Raw genomic sequence first — 17555 nt, 5'->3', positions numbered from 1 at the left:
ATAACCCAGTGACCGGCAACCTTTTGTTGTTTGGGGCCAAAATCAAGGTTAGCAAGTCCTAGCGGGCCGCACATACTTTTGAAAGTTAAAAACAGAATATATGGCCGATGAATCACAATTTTTTCACACAGATGAAATTTTGAGCATCGCGCGATGATGGCAATAACTCGTGAACTCAACTTAGCCGTCTTACTTTGAAAATAACTATTTTCGAAAATAATTGTTCGCATGCATATGTGATTTTTTGCATGGTTTGTCAAATTTGGATCAAATTCGGCACTGAAACCCCAACTCTACTATTATTTAAGACAGTGCGAAGCTCACATCAAAAAGTACATGCGAATGATTTCAATCAACATTTGTATTTTTGTCCATATTCGATTCATTCAACTAAAACGTAGCCCCTAGTACCAAAACAGAACGATCGCATAGGCCATATAGGTTTATTTAGAGCCAAAATTTGGAAGGTAATAGTCGTAATTAATATTGACGCGCTATTTGTGCGGCACTATTAGGATAGTTTCACAAATTTATCTCTGGGAGAAGAAAGCCGATAAGACGGCTTAATCATATGACGAACCACAGCCTCTCGTCCGGTTACGAGTCCATGACGGGTATGGGATGAGTTAGCTAGTAATTTGTTTTCAGATGCATGGACTTGATGGCAGAGGAAGCCATAACCCAGTAACTCAAAATTACGACAACGGATCATGTTTATATTTAATGCTGTGCCAACCAACTCATTTTTACCAAAAATCCGATAATTAATGACCTCTACTACTGACAATCTGCTTCTCCGACTGTATTGCGTGGAATATTCTCATTAAGCGATAAGGCTCCGTTTATTTCTCGGCGTTGGCATCTTGTGTCTGACGTTTAGTGGGAGCAAACGCACAAAGGTGCCGATACAAGCGTCGGCGTGACATTTCATGTGAAGATAAGCAACGCATAACAACGTTTGCAAGCAGGCAATGTTGACGTTGGGCACTATCGTGTCCTAGTGCTGATGCAGTCCATTAACAATCAAGGTTTTTGCGCAGTATAGGTTGCCGATTTAGTGCTAAAATACTTTCACAGAATAGGCCAAAAGAGTCTTCCAAGTTCCAATACTCAATTGAATTTCAGGTATAACAAACAAATTGACCCATACAGTATTTTCCCAATCTGTGATTATTATAGGAACAAAATTTTAAAACAAAATTACATGAATGAATACTCTTTTATTACATTATTCTCTCTGTTTCAAACACCGTTTAGCAATAAACACCAAAGCACATCACTGATTCAGCTTGCAGAATTTTTTCATTTTATTCCATCCCCAATAATCGGTCAACGACGTTCTCCGCCTTTTCTCCTTTCATCATCGTCATCTTCATCACTGTCGTTGTCACTTTCACTCTCTTCTTCCTCAGAACTGAAAGTTCCCTCAGGCAAGCTGTAGATCCTGACAACTGGTTTGTTGGGATCCTGTACATGAATCAAAGTCGATTTGATAAGATATTTGTAATATTCCTTTACAGCCAGAAGTGAGAATTTCAGTGAGATTAAAAAAAAACCAAACTAATTCCTAATGTTCTCAAAATAAACACATCTACAAATAATTATCGATGTTGATTAGCTTTTCCAATAACTTTTACAGAATGCTAAAAATCTCTCCTAATTTTACATATTATATAGTTGTATTTTTATCAATTATTACCTTTAAAATAAGGTATTTTCCCTCTGGTAGTTTCATACAAGTGTCAATGATGCATCTAAGTATTCCCCATGCATTCGGCAACGACAAATTGATCTGAGCTGCAAATTCAGTTGGAATAAATTGTTGAGTTCCAATAATAATATGGTTAGCCGTATCTCGAACATTTCTTCTGGACACATATCCCATCTTCAAGTACTCCGATCTGTGATGGCATTTGTATAATAAAATATTAGAAAAAACGACAGATAGGCAGTGACGAGTGACAGAAAAAAAGCCTCAATCGGTAAAATATGACAAAGTGATAAGATATGGGCAAATCTAATACATATTATTTAACGCAACATCATATATATGTCAAAGGAAGAAACCTACCCAGCCAAAAGAGCAGACATTGTCCATTTAGCCAATTTGCTGCTGTTGTTCTTGAGCTCGGTGGCAAGTACAGCACCTCTTTGGGAATCCAATTTGCGACGCCAGTCAACACCATTACAGCTGCGACTGTCCCATTCATTCAGTGTCTGGAAGGAAAAGTATTGAGCGTTTTTTTTTTTTTACATAAAATGATTGTTGGACCAAGTGAATCTATGGATCGTTTTGTTAATATGTTGTTGTTATTCTTATTCTTCTTGTTATCTTATGAAAAAAATCACTTTTCTCATTCACTAATGGACCAATTGCTTTGAAGTTTCCAGTGGTTGAAGATTTTTTTGCTTTTATCTGTTCCTAAATTTACTGTAAGATCTGATATTTTATCTAAAATGAGCTGTATAATTTTACATTAGGGGAACAAGTTTTTATGATATCGTGACGGCTGGTATCGTTACACTACTGTGACAGATTGCATACCCCTACTACAGCGTTTCGGACTTTATGTCCATATATTTGAGCATCGCTTTCTTGCTTATGTATGACTTGTAGAAATCATTATTACTTATATATTGTTACAAATTATAAAAGCAACACATCATGTTTACCAACTTCACGCAGAACAAGGCTCTAACAAGAAGTTACTGATAGGTAGGCTGGAGTCTTTCTTCTATTCAGCATAGCCTGCCTAAGTATTAAGATTACAACAAACTAACAGATATTTCAACATAATATACACAATGACAGCATTTTTATAAAATAAATCAAATTTGAACTTTAATCTAACCTTGACATTGATAAAACAAGTATCTCCTCCAGTTGTAGTCATGACAGCATCATGTTCAGTTCGAGCCACCAGTTCAATATTATTGCCTAAATCCCATTTTCTATAGCGATATGCTACAGATGCAACATTGCTGGCATCTTGATCTGATAACAATTATGAATAATGATTTAACAGATAGAGCAGTGATTTTCAACCTGTATTGTTCCAGGGAACAACTTTTTAAATCCTAAATTGCTTGCAGAACACCAAATAAAAATTTCAGATATTTCAGAAATAAAAGACCCGATGAACTAATAATTGTATTGATTTTAACCTCAATCAATTTTGACATAGAAAGGAAATTGTGAAAAGACCTATACCTAATAGAGTTGGAACAAGACCTAATTCTTAGTTTTCCAGTGTGCATATCTCTCCCAACAGAAGTTCCATAGTTTCTTTCTGTCAGCTCGTCTCAGCTTGGGCACTTAGTAAATGCATAACCCTAGACCAAACTATTTAAAACCGTAAATCTTATGTACAGGCAAATACTTATATAAAATGTATGCAGCAGTCATGAAATGGGAAAATATTTATATTTTTCGTCTTTGTATTTAATGACTCGCAACAGTCTCTCAATTTTTATTAATCCTAATTAAAATTGGATTCATAAACGGATTTTTCAACAAACCTGGGACAAATGGATTGGCACTGCCAAACTTATGCTTTTCTCCTGGTTTTAAAACTTGCTGAGAAAAATTATGATTGATGAAAGTTGCTTCAAGTGCCAAGTTCCCTGGTGAATTAATTGTATTCTCCTCCTAAATATACAAAAATAATTGATTTCAAAAACTGTTAAAAATGACACTAAGATTCAGTAAGATGCATTGTCAAAATGTTTCAACGATTTCGTACAATCAGGCAATATTTTAAACAGGGGTTAGTGCAGTAATAATCAACAGAGACTCCACGGTGTCCCATTTATAGTTCATACAATTATTAATCAAATATTCAATGTTTTTTTGCATAAGATAATTAAACTATTACGAAGGGATTCCTCTGGCCGCTGGATGTTTTTTACGTTGGAATTCCACTGTTGAAAGTTGAAAACCGCTGGTCTAGTATTTTTAATTTTGATACAATAGTCATTTAGAACACGACTTCTGCCACCTACTTAAAATGAGCACAATATCATGAAATGTACCAGAGATTCTTTAATTCTTAGAAACTTCAGTTACATTCAGGAAATCATTGCATTTTTTATGCCTTTTTCTTCATTGTAACCATCCATCATAAGACATGTTCCAAATTTTATATTGGCTAATATGATAAATACTGAAAGATAATATACCTGCGGTGGTTCATTGGCAGTTTCGCTGACAGTCACAAGATCAAACTGAGAGTCATCTCGCTTGTCGAAAAACAGTTTGTTCCGTCCAACACGTTGGGCGATGACATCCCAAGAATATTGGGATCGTGTGCAGCACATTAGAGTCGCCAATATGGTATCTGTAGCATATACATTGCCATGTGATTTCGCCAATCTTCGAATAATAGGATCATCAGTTGTTGTAACCTATTGAGTGTATATTTTTGAATGAAGAAACATTTTAAAATTCATGATTATAAAAATAGTATATTGATATTTTAATATTGCCATTCCAAATTTCGTTAATTTAATAAACCGTCATGACTTGTGCATCATACAAAACCCATACCGGTATTTGCTATTATCATAAGTTCCTACTATGCAGTAAATCAGATGAGATATTTTGAATTTCCAATAACATAAGTAGTTAACTATCAAAGATTTAAAAAGAAATTCCATCAAAACACTAAGACATCCAAACTGAGTGAAAAATATTTTGTAAACCTTGTGAAAGATCCTCTTAACACGTTTCAATGGACGTTCTGCTTTGACACTGACACGATCATAAGATTTATCATACTGCTCAAGAGCTCCACACACAAACAAATCCTTTGGTTCACCGATATCAGGAAGCTTGAGTTTGGAAAGACGAGTGAAATCCATTTCTTCTTTGACCTGAATTCATTTATTTTCAAATTATATCTTGTAAGCAGGTTATAAATATTGGGTTATATATAGTAAAATCACAAACAAAATGCAATCCATTCACTTTACTTCATTAGCACAAACACTAAAGAGGTTGAAAACCAATTCCATATCTCGATAGTTTTATAAAAAAAGAAGCTTTTGGCAAGTGGGAGTGAGGATTGAACTGATCAGACTTATCTATAATAGACACTAATCATTGCATAATACAAACCTCCCAATCCTCCAGAACTCTAACAGAAGCATCTCTTCTTTTCTGTTGATTCTGATATCTATTGTTACCCCATCGTAGTCTTGATTGACCATATTGCTTCTGCATTTTTCTTTGAAGTCTTTGCCGATCTCGCTCTCTACTTTTCTCCAATTTAGTGAGAGGAAGTTGTCCAATTTGATTTGCACCATCTCTCTGCTGCTGCCGTTGCTGCCTCTGTTTAAACTGGTTGTATCGCATCCTATTCCTCTGGTATGGAGGCTTTTGAATCTGAAGAAGATTTCAATAGCGTATAATAAAGTGATGTATATACAGTTATACACATGATTTAAAGTTTGTTTTATTTATTTTTTTGCAACCAATATTTCTCTGTTATTCAAAACACATTGAGTCTTTCAATTACATCGTTCTAATGATAAGTGAATACAGTTGGAACCGGTGTATTCCATATAAATAGTAAACACAATTTGTTAAATGGTTACAATATGAAAACAAAAAGGGGAATAACAACTTGTAGGAACAATTTCTTCATGTTATGTTAAATATCCCTGATAAATTTTTGTGCTGCAAAACCATGATATATATACTCAGTTGCAGCCTGGAAAAATATTCAATATAGCCCTAATATCCACATTTCAATACAAAAAATTCTTGAACAATTAATAAATAAAATCAGTATTGACCTTGGAATTATCCACCAACTGGAAGCTACTTTCATCTTCATCATGGAAGTATGAGTATTGACTTCCACCACCAAATTGTGAGTGATATTTATTCATATACCGCCGATCTGTGTATGTTGTTCCACTCCAATCAGAAACCTTTTATAGGAGAAAATTTAAATTGCATATATCAAAATATTATTTCACAATACACATACATAAACTAGAACAGTCCACATTTCTGCATTCTACAATTTCTGAAATCCAATATTTAAACATTTTATATTTGAACTTGATTACAGGGGATAAATTCACTTGAAACAGTGAAACGAATTCTGCAATTGATTGGAGATAAGTTATTATTGATAACTCCGCCATGGTATAAAAAATCACAATACATAAATAGGGTTTCGTGTAGTTTCGTACCTAACGTATTTCTAGTGGACGTAGCATAACAATTTTTTGATATGTCAATCCTAACCCCCATCTGACTACGCCATCCAAAAATTACGTCACTACGACATCACAATCACGTCATAGAGCTTGCCAAATATACGTACAATCGCCCGAAATGGCATTGACGCCGACGATAAAGAACTGACTGACATTATTGATCTCTCACTTATTGGAATCGTTGCGACGAGAAAACGAGAGAAATAACTGTTTGGTTTCGGGTGCTCGTTTGGGCGTCTTGGATGGCAGTTCGTATAGTTTGAAGGGCTCTCTTACGTCACTGTGACGTCGTGTTGACGTAATTTTTGGATGGTGTAGTCAGGTGGGGGTTAGGATTGATACGTGAAAAAATTGTCATGCTTCGCCCACTAGAAGTATGTTAGGTACGAAACTACATGAGACCCAATAAATACACATGACAAACATCAGAATCTTTGAAACAATATACAAGTACAGAACATATATAATTCTCATTTCGATTCATTCACAATGAATAAAACCTAACAATGAGTTAAAATGTACCGTATTAAACATGTCAGCAATACCTTTCCCAAACGATCTCCCTTGCTGAAAGGCTGGTATGGCATGTCTTTGAACTTCTCTGGGATTTGCCTTGGACCCCAACCATCAGGGTTGTCCTGGATTATTGGTGGGACAAACTGCGCAGTCATTTTGAAATCAGGAAGGTCAGAAGGTGGAGGACCTGAGACCAGCAGTGCCGAATATTACACTAAAATAGTTAAAAGAGCAACAAGATAGAATCAATGGTACTGCCAAGTTTGCTGATCGCTCATTCAAAAGTTACTGAAATACTGCTGGAAAGAATTATTAACCGTAAACCCCTCGCCTTCGGCGCACAACTTCGAGCGCCCGCTGATTTCTGTTTTTTTTGCCGGTGTTTCGCAACACGTTTTCTACATCTGGAGAGTCACGTGATTGGGATTCGTTCATGGTTCTCTGGCGCTACATGTGGTAGCAATTTGTTGGTTGTTTTGCTCGACGGTTCGGTATTGTTCATTCAGTCAGTTGTGCAATTTGAGCTGCTTTATACCGGCTGTGTTGTTTCAGAAACAAGGGAAACCCGGAAATTCTAGCTAGTTCTTATCTTCTCGTGCATGCTGAAGTCTTCAAATAATTTCCTGAGCCCAAAACCCCACGCTAGCTAATAACTTGAAAAGATGATGGTGAGATTTTTCATTTGTGTTACGCTATTACCGTATACCGGTACGGTATTTTGATTAATTATTCATCGCAATACTACCGTACTGTACTCTTATGGTGTGTAGTTGTTCAAAAGGTTGATATACATGACCTTAACAATTTGAAATTGTTCTACAAAATTGCTCTTTGCTCATCTACAGATCTAAGAAATTGCAGACACCTTCATTAAGTCATTTTATTTTAAACCTAATTCCATATTTACACATTCCTGCATTCTGATATTGTCAGCACTGCAGCATTGTCTGATTTGATCATTTACTGATAAATAGCCTTGATAGTCCAAATGCTTTTTAACAGTGGTCTTGTACATACTGACATACTCAATTTCTGAATTTTGAAAACTGAATTCATTAAAATCCATTTAAGAACTCTATATATGTCAAATATTTATTATTAATTTTCATAGGATGGACTTGATGACAGCCCTGACTTGCTCTCTGAAGAAGGGGAAAAATCACAACGGTCAGTCAGTGTGGATCTGACAGATAACTCACTTGTTGTTGATATATCTGATGCTCTCAGTGAAAAAGAAAAAGTTAAATTTACTGTTCACACCAGGGTAATGATGATTTGTCATTGATTCAAAGTACAAATCTTTTTTTTTACAGTTTACCATTGGACTAGTTTAAGGATTCTTAAACTGTGATAAGCCGAGGGCTCCCTCTTCAAACGCTCTCAACACTTCTATAAAAATACTCTTCTATAAAAATACTTGGTATACCCCTAAAGAGGATAAAGGGCCCAGTTTGAGATACTCAGGACTAATTTAATGTTGAACTACATTAATCTACACATTTTTAATAAAATCATCTTCTTATCTTTTGAGAGAAGACAAAATGAGTGTATGCTTATGCGTTTTTCCACCTTTTTAGTTTTTTCATGCATTGTTTAATATATTACCAACAATTTGAACAATTGAAAAAAAATACAAAAATTTGTCCTAATATTGTGAAATTAACCCTTTTTCATGTTTTAGACAACGATGAAAGAATTCGAGAAGTCAGAATATTCTGTCGTAAGGCAGCATGAGGAATTTGTGTGGCTTCATGATGCTTATGTGGAGAATGAAAATTATGCTGGAATATTGGTAGGTGTATTATTTTACATATCATATCTGTTCAGGTTGTTCTAATTGTATAGGTGTCAGGTCACATACCTAATGATGTATTTCTGTATGGATAACAATGGACACATTATAAAAACATAGGTGCTCCCGAAGTATGCGAACCAAGATGGCGGACATCGGAACATAACATGGGTAACAGGTTAGGGTTAGGCGATAATTTTTTTCTAATTTTCCTCATTTTAGTCCTATTATCAGTTCGAAGACTAGCCAAGAGCCTCCCGTAGTATTTATAGCTAAAATTATGGCCTAACCCTAACCTAGTACACATATTACATTCCGATGTCCGCCATCTTGGTTCGCATACTTCGGGAGCCCCAAAACATATTCTGTTAGAACTTTTCATTTGAAGTACGGTACGGTACTATTTTTTGATGCTTTACTGAATAAAAAATTTTCCTCTGGTGAAATTCTGGTATGTTATGTATGATATTGCTATTTTTATATTTTGAAATTATGCACAACGTGAAGGATAAGATGATTTATTAATTTTAACTGATGACCATTATCTACAGATAGCTCATTAAAGGGATTTGTTAGTGTTAGCACGCAACTTAATTCTCTGGGAAGAATATATTTCAGTTTACGATTATATTAGAAATTATGTGTGAAATTGAAAAGTATGTTGAGTCCCACTATACTTGTACTAGCAATGTAACCACTATGCCGAATGACTAACAGGATTTAAGTTATCAGCTTATCATATATAGAATCCAGCAAATACTTGGCTCTTTTCGATGGAGTTTCCTTATGTTGGTTACAAATTTAACTCAACCTGCAGGATGATAGGATGGTACATAAATAACTTTATTTTCATTGTAATTATTGGCTTATAATGCACTTATCATTATTAAGATATTTCATAAGATAAAATTGCAACAATACAGCTAGCTAAGTGCCCATTGCTTTTATCGTTATGTGATATTCAATCTCAGTAATGTCAGCTGTGAATTCATTTTCATAGAAATTTGAAAAAATAACTTACTATCTTTTACCAAATTTGTTTGAAGAAGTCATTAGTCAATACACAATGTCTTGTATATTGATTATAATCATTACCGTATCACTTCATAATTGGATAATGAGTCTTTATATGTATTGATAATGGTACCATGACAAATCTTTATTGTTTGTTACAAAGCAATAGAATACAACGGACAGGAAATGGGTTGCGATCTAGTAGGTCGATTGGTACCTTGCTGGGCTGATGTTGTATGGTATCGACTTAAATAAATTGAAATGCTCACAAATAGGCATGTCTAAAATCAATCAAATATTCAAATACATCAGAAGTTGCAGAACTTATGTACGATATAGCAAATTCTTCATTTATTTTTTGATTGAAGCTGAATAATTTAATGTTAAAATATGTCCTCTTGATCATTTGACACCTGGAAATTAGGGCCAATATAGTTCTTCAGTCATTCAACTTATGATAATTTGTGAAGGAAAAAGCAAATTTCTTTGTTAAACCTGGCGCAATTTAGAATGTATTCAAAAATATTTTTAGAATGTATTTGTAATAATGATATATCTGTTTTGGCTATCTGTACTCACTAATAAAATATCCTCTCAATTTATAAATAAATAATAATAGATGTCAGTGTCACCTTTCTCGAAATTTGCTGTTGTTTGTTCAAGTACAATGTGGTTACCCAATTATGGACTTTATTTTTATTATACACTCATATTTACCCAGCTCATATTTACTGGTATATCTTAAATAAATTGGCTCGTAAACATTTTTTTCATCACCAAGAAAGTGAACGAAAATCAGCTTATTGAAAATAATGAGCAAAGAAACTAGACAATTTAGATTAATTTAGAATTGTGGAATAATTAAAACTACTTTCAGAGAGATCATAAAAATAATGATTATATTACCAAATTACCTTACTTGCGTTGTTCAAATTTGTTGAGTACTAAACTTCAAACTCAATTGATCAAGAAACAACAGCATTTTTAAAGATGCCTGCTTAGTATTAGAGAAATAAACTGTCAATAAATTTTTTGAAGAAGATTCACTCATGGTATATGAATGTACTTTCCCTGGTATGACTAACTTATTTGTGTTGACCCTTTCATGACTGAACAATTTAAAATTTCCCTATCGTGCACCATATACAAAATCTATCATTATTCAGTTGAATTAAAGTGTTTTTTTAGTGTCTTTGAGGCTAGTGAAATTCAGTTAAAAATAGAGGAGAGTTTTAATAACCACTACAATATATCTATATTAACACTCAAGCATTATATTTTTGAATTTGATATATTAGTTTGTCTTAGGTAAATCATAGATACAGCAAGTATAAGTCACTATTTGTTTACCAATGCTAAACAATGATTTATGCAAACACTATACGAAAAAATGTGTGAACTAAAATTGAATTGCTGCTGGAAAAATATCGATGTAACCTAATCATGTATCCTTAGATTCCACCTGCTCCTCCAAAGCCAGATTTTGAAGCATCTCGAGAGAAATTGGGAAAATTGAGCGAAGGTGAAGGATCAATGACAAAAGAAGAGTTCACAAGAATGAAGCAAGAACTTGAAGCGTAAGTGAAGGCAAAATTCGATACACTATCAAAATTTTCTTTATATACCTATTACCTGTTTAAAAAATTAAAAGGATTTTGGGATTTTTTCAAATCATACTTCTAGTGTGTATACTGTGGTGTGATTCAAAATGTTAAGGTTTTCTTTATTTGGAACTCAGTAACAAGAAGTTTCTAGGAAAGTACATTAACATGATGAAACGCTTCGCATAAATCTAATACATACGGTAACTTTCGAGATGCGAAATATAACGGTATTTGGAAGCTGTGATGCATGCTGCGGTTGTCTAAGGTCAAAAATATGAACAGGTCCACTTTGTATATTCACTGGATATAATCTTAATGTCCAGGACATACCGGTAGGCTTGACGTAAAACAATATTGGAATATCAAAATTTAAAAATAAATTGTAGTGCACAATTTGCATTAAATATTCGATATCCAGGGTTGCTCATAGCTGGTTTATTCATTACCACAACATTAGTTTCACATATTTCAGAATGCAAAAGGTATGGATTGTTGTAATTACATCTCAATATTATTATAAATGTTTTGATGTGTATGTTATTAATTATTATATGTTGTCAATTTATATATCATTTCTTACAGGGAATATCTGGCGATTTTTAAGAAAACAGTGGCAATGCATGAGATTTTCTTATGCAGAATTGCAGCACATCCAAGCTTGAGAACTGATAGCAATTTCAAAGTTTTTCTAGTGTATGAAAATGAGGTAACATTTTTCTTCTTTTTCAGTTTGTTCATCATTAAAGATGTTTTGTTTTACAAAATTTGATGTACTATTCTTACTTTGTTATTCAGATATTTAGATGTGATCAAGCGTCCGGATATTTGTGGAATTTACAGGGCCTTAGATATCATATGTATCATTTTATAATGCTAATAAAAGTGCTAATCTATTTATTCACAGCTGAATGTAAGGGGCAAAAACAAAAAAGAACTTTTATCTGGATTTTTCAAGAACATAACAAAATCTGCTGATGAGGCATTGATCTTGTCTGGACAAAAGGTTGCTACATTTTCACTTATTTTCCTTCTTCTTCAGCTGTGCTCCGAATGCTTTAGTATAGACTGGGGATGTGCCAAGATATTTTGTCAGTTGGTCTTGCAGTATTAAATACAGTGGGCAATGTGGCGGAACATTTAGAAACACAGCGGATAATTTCGAATTCAAATTTCATGCGTGATGGGAAAAAAACTTGAGTGTTTAAAGGCCACATTAAATTGCTTGGCGGGCCAGATTGTGGCCCATGGGTCACCTGTTGGACACCCCTGGTATAGACTATTAGCTGTGGTGACACACATTCAAATCATTTTTTCTGACGTGGCGTTGGTCATCAATTATCACAGTCCAAACCAATGTTTAATTCAATTGTCTTGTGTCAATTTGAATCCAGGAAGTGTAGTAATCAGAGTCGAATCCTTTGCTATTTGTGGCATGACTAACATTCGATCCTTGTCAATTCAAGTCTGCATACTTTTTATCATCTACCGTAATTATGCTCCTTGTGATAGTGATATTACTAAGATACAATTTCTTGTCTTGCTTGATATTTCATGCAACTAAAAGCTATTTTCTTGTCTAGGATACTGATGATTTTTTTGAACATGAGAAATCATTCATCACAGAATATCACAGCAGAATTAAAGATGCAACAGGGAAATCTGATAAATTTACAAAGACTCATAGACGTAAGATTTTTTGTTTTCTGATTACAGAAAGAGTCACAACTGAGAATTTCTGGTGAAATAGATAGCATCTAATTCAACACTACATCACCCACATCACTCTAACATACTGATTTGCATTTTATATTCAGAATGTGCAGATGATTGCTTGACTATTGCCAGGAATCTGCAGTCTCTGGCAACAATCGAATATTCTATTGGAAGCAGTCATCAATCCCAATTCGACAGGTAGTTTCTTAGCAGTTACACTTTCATTAAGCCATCCTTTGACTACGTTCATAGCCAACTGTTGGCCATATATATAGGATTTCTTTATGACCAGATCCATAGAATATCAGAATAAAATACTTGTTGATCATGTGCAATAAATTCTATTAACATGCTGCTAGATTAAGTTGGAACAACAATATGTGGTAAGTACATTCGTGGTCATATTTGTATCAAATTTTGGCAGGTAATAAGGTAATTCATATGCAGATGTTTGAGGTTTTTTTTTCTAAATAAATAGACACTCCAAGTTTCAAACCAAATGTGAAGTCTGAATAACCATATAAACAACAGTTTTAATGATAATAAAGCAGTATAGTTGGGTTGTCTTGTATGTAGCTGTAATATATCTGTAGCTTCATCCCAAAATGCATTTATTTCATTTTTATTATCCTGAATCCTACAGGTTAAATTGCACTCACCTAATCCCTTTGGCTATCCCTTTGTTAAAGCTTTTATCTGTGATTGCCAGGTTCTTGGTTAGTTTTCCTATTTTATACAATAGCAAAGATTTTATTTCTATATGAAGCTTAATTCGTTTAAAAATTGCATATTTGGATTATTGATTATCATGCGGTGGTAGCAACGTAGATCTTGAATCTACCGGCTCATGTTCTACATAATATTTATAAAATATTTATATTCCTGCATACTCATTTTTGTTTTTCATATTTAGGATGTTGTTGAAAGTCCATGACACGTTAGAAAAAATCAGGGTAAGATGTCATTTTATGTGATTTTATGTTTTTGATAAATTAGATCACCATACTATTCTCAACTAGCATTAAAATATATTTGCCTATTTTCAATTATGTATATAATGACTGTCAAATTGATTGATACTGTATTGTCTAATTTTTCCAGAAACTGATGTCGAGAGTTTCATCAGATGAAGATTTAAAATTATCAGATCTTCTGCGTTATTATATGCGTGACACTCAGGCATGCAAGGTTAGTTGACTGTTATTGAACAAATGATTGAATGATATATAAGAAATATTATCCTCTTTTGCTGGACATTATTACATTAAAACATAGTTCAGAATATTTTATTTTGTATTGTTTTACTATACAGGACTTGCTATATCGTCGTGCTAGAGCTATGGCAAATTATGAAACTGCAAATAAAGAATTGGATAAAGCAAGAGCAAAGGGAAAGAATGTAAACCAGGTTTGTAATTTTCTCTTAATATTTGCTCTATTGAAAATTGAAATATTCTTGAATCTTGTATTTGTTGCTCGCTTATTGCTCATACTGATCCAGTTTCCATTTACAATTTTCTGTATTCAGGCAGAAAAGAATCAAGTTGAAACTCGAGAGAAGTTTGAAAAGCTTTCTGAAGTTGGTAAACAGGAATTAACAGAGTTCAAAGGTCGACGTGTTACAGCTTTTAGGAAGAATTTAATCGAGCTTGGGGAACTTGAAGTCAAACATTCCAAGGTAATTATTTCCCTCAAATTAGTTCTATAAAATGAAAATAAAATTTTCATTTAACTTATGACAGGTTTAGTCAGCATTGGTGCTCGTTCGAGACATGTCTGTGAGGCTGTTATCGGCCGACCAAAAATCAAAATAAATTAAGTAGCACCATGAGAATATCATGGCGAACAACGTGATATTTTAGTAAAGTTTCCATAATTGAATGGGAGTCATTTCCGCTTCATGTCATATATTGTGATTTTCATTGTGTAATATTTAATAATTTTGTTGTTGTGCGTACATTTTTTAGAGGAGCATTCTATTTCCCACCTGCAGTCGTCAAATTTCCCACCGGGTGGGAACCACCGCTCCATTATGTTGGAAGCTCTGGTCGGAAGATACAATGGATTGACAATATCATCTGAATTTACGTCTTCCTGCTAATGGTTGATTCATATTAACATTAGCTACTGCAACAACTATACTCGAGTTTGCATAAAACATTTTTTTTTCTTTTTTTCAGGCTATTGTCCAAGTGCTGAAAGGCTGTCTAACTGCTATTGAGCAGAGTTAAATAGAGATATAGAGAGAGATTATTAGAAGACTTTAAACGGTTGAATAGAATCGAATCATTCTGATTTTGTTGATGCAAAAACTACTACTTGATTGTTGTTATGATTGATTGATAGATTGATATCTTATCACCTATAGTAGATTTTCTTTTCTCTGTCAAACATTTGTGTTGAGTATTTTATGATCTGTTATCAGTGATATGATATCTCTCTAATCTAACTTGAAATGTTCAGTTGCAATATTTTTCATTCTTTGATTTTTATCTTATAATAATGTGATTTTTCGTGATGTCAAGAATTTGGTTTGAGTGAGGTAATTTTGTCTTCATGTTTCGTTATTTTAAAAATGTTATTTGAAGATTCGATATTGAAAAAAGTATATTGTATTGTTCTGTGTTATCACAAAAAGCTTCACTATTCATCCAGTAAAATCAGTTCCATTATGTTATGCTGTGAATATATGCTATGACATATGCCAAGAGTGGTAAGTTATTTATTTGATGACATCTCCATTGTTGTGATAAATGTAAATTGGGAGAAGTTTGCTGCCTTCTTTGATATTCAACTTTTAATGATGCTTGACGTTGATCATTGTTCATATATAAGAGCCGATAAGTTAAAAATACAGCGTTCTATTTTTTGCTCTGTTAAATAAATATGTTTATTCAATGATAATATATAACAATATATATTGGAATATACCCATGAATATTACTATTTTGTCATCTCTATTTGTTATTATAGCTATTATGATTTCAGCCAAATCTTATTTACTAGATTGCTATTGAATTTATATTATATCACTTTATCTACCAATCATTCAGATTTATTGTATGATGATTAAGAGTTCTGACCTTGTTTTGTTGAAAAGTAAAAAATTTTGATTTCTATTAGGATGCAAGTTTGACTTGATTGGCGATCTTAAATCTTTGACTGATGTCACATGTGATAATCCATCATTATCTCTTATTAAGCACATATTTGAAACCAGCAGTATATCATATGATTTTTCTTACTTCGGTGCTATTGATTCGTTATTTCATCTGATACTGAATTTTAAGAATATCCCAATAGGCTGGCTCGCTGCATTTTGTATGACGAGGATAGATTTACCTATACTTGGAGTATGAGTAAAAAAATCCTTATAAATATTCTGCATCGGCCTATCATTGGAACTGTCAAAGTGATATAGGAGTAGCATCAGTACATTTCTATGTTAATTTCAATGATGCAATTTGCTATACTTGCTATGATTGGAGGTTTTCATAAAAATAAATGTCATTAATAGGATGTGGTATAGATATTATGCAATTCATAGTATGTTATTATAATCTTGTTTTAATCATCTGTTTTTGATGCTTTTCGACACAATAATGCGACTTAGTGGAATTTCCATTTATTGATAGCTGAAACCTCATCAAAACAAATATTTTTGCGTGGTGTCTCTGTAGACAAATATCTGTTTCAAAATTTTATAGAGGATGAGAATAACATTTTGTAAGTCATGCTCTTGACTTGGCAGGTCGTCTCACTCATTTTCTATACTTAAGTGTATTCAAAATGTTATATATATAATAAACATAATCATATTCATGATGCATATTTTGTTAAATTTAACGATTTTTTGTTGGTTTACCATCAATTACGGATCAATTCTTTTTCGGCCGAAATGAGTGTTCGCCCTGTGCTGTCTAGAATTTCTTGACAAAAGTAACATGTCTTGGATTGATATTACACTGATAGAGAAGTGCTGTATAGTGGAAATTAATAACTTGATGTTAACTGTGACTTGTTCCTTTGTTTGGTCCGGTGTTGATATATGTTTCCTCAGATCCACATTGAAGATGCCTGAATTCATTTTACTTACTAATAATTGTGATTTTGTGTATGATTCCCATTTGCAAAATAAAAAGATTTATATTATCAACTTTGTTCATTTTTGTGCTGAAGTAATGTGGGGCTTGTCATTGTGCAGCAGGTTATCCTGTATGAGTTCGCAGTTTCGAATCCAATTAGGCACGTGTATAAATGATTTCAGTCCATGTAAATGATGGGTTGTTGAGAATTGACAACCCAAGTTACGAAGTCCGTAACCTTTTTTTTTTTATATCGACTGCAGTATGGAAAAGGACACATTGTTGTTTCTCCATTAATTTTCACCAACCTTCGTCGACATATAACGTTCACGAAAACACTATTTGTTGGAAGTAACGAGGTAGAAGCTGAGTTATGATCTTTATTGGTATGTGATCTGTTATAAAATAGGAAATCCGGTCTGAACAAAATTTCGTGACTCTAATGCAAGTCAAAGCCCATAAAATTTGTTTCAAGCTTCTCTCGGGGACTATTTTATGCATTTACCCATTGTACATTGAAGAAGAAGAGGGCTTTATGACTCACATAAGGAGAATAGCTGAAGATCACCTTTCTCAAGTTTCCGAAGCGGTATTGTGACAGTG

At 33.5% G+C, this 17555-nt stretch overlaps 2 protein-coding genes across 2 annotated transcripts; one reads left to right on the top strand and one right to left on the bottom strand.

Moving 5' to 3' along the window:
• Window positions 1-1200: 1200 nt before the first annotated feature.
• Window positions 1201-7072, bottom strand: LOC120325684 (eukaryotic translation initiation factor 3 subunit D-like). Its single transcript, XM_039391782.2, has 10 exons — window positions 6774-7072; window positions 5797-5934; window positions 5117-5383; window positions 4702-4872; window positions 4180-4404; window positions 3520-3649; window positions 2853-2995; window positions 2072-2217; window positions 1700-1901; window positions 1201-1467 (listed from the first exon to the last, which is right to left on the bottom strand). Exons 1-10 carry the CDS (start codon window positions 6897-6899, stop codon window positions 1330-1332), a joined length of 1686 nt encoding a protein of 561 aa, XP_039247716.1. The 5' UTR covers window positions 6900-7072; the 3' UTR covers window positions 1201-1329.
• A 172-nt stretch (window positions 7073-7244) lies between these two features.
• Window positions 7245-17019, top strand: LOC120325688 (sorting nexin-6-like). Its single transcript, XM_039391790.2, has 13 exons — window positions 7245-7412; window positions 7856-8008; window positions 8426-8536; window positions 11006-11127; window positions 11737-11860; window positions 12059-12157; window positions 12735-12840; window positions 12969-13065; window positions 13781-13820; window positions 13969-14055; window positions 14180-14275; window positions 14396-14545; window positions 15048-17019. The coding sequence occupies exons 1-13, from the start codon at window positions 7407-7409 to the stop codon at window positions 15096-15098; spliced, it is 1242 nt and encodes a 413-aa protein (XP_039247724.1). The 5' UTR covers window positions 7245-7406; the 3' UTR covers window positions 15099-17019.
• The last annotated feature ends 536 nt before the right edge of the window (window positions 17020-17555 follow it).

Source organism: Styela clava, chromosome 4, assembly GCF_964204865.1.
Source record: "Styela clava chromosome 4, kaStyClav1.hap1.2, whole genome shotgun sequence".
Classification (NCBI taxonomy): domain Eukaryota; kingdom Metazoa; phylum Chordata; class Ascidiacea; order Stolidobranchia; family Styelidae; genus Styela; species Styela clava.
Note: the sequence above shows the minus strand (reverse complement) of the source record. Positions and strands in the feature narration are given on the sequence as shown.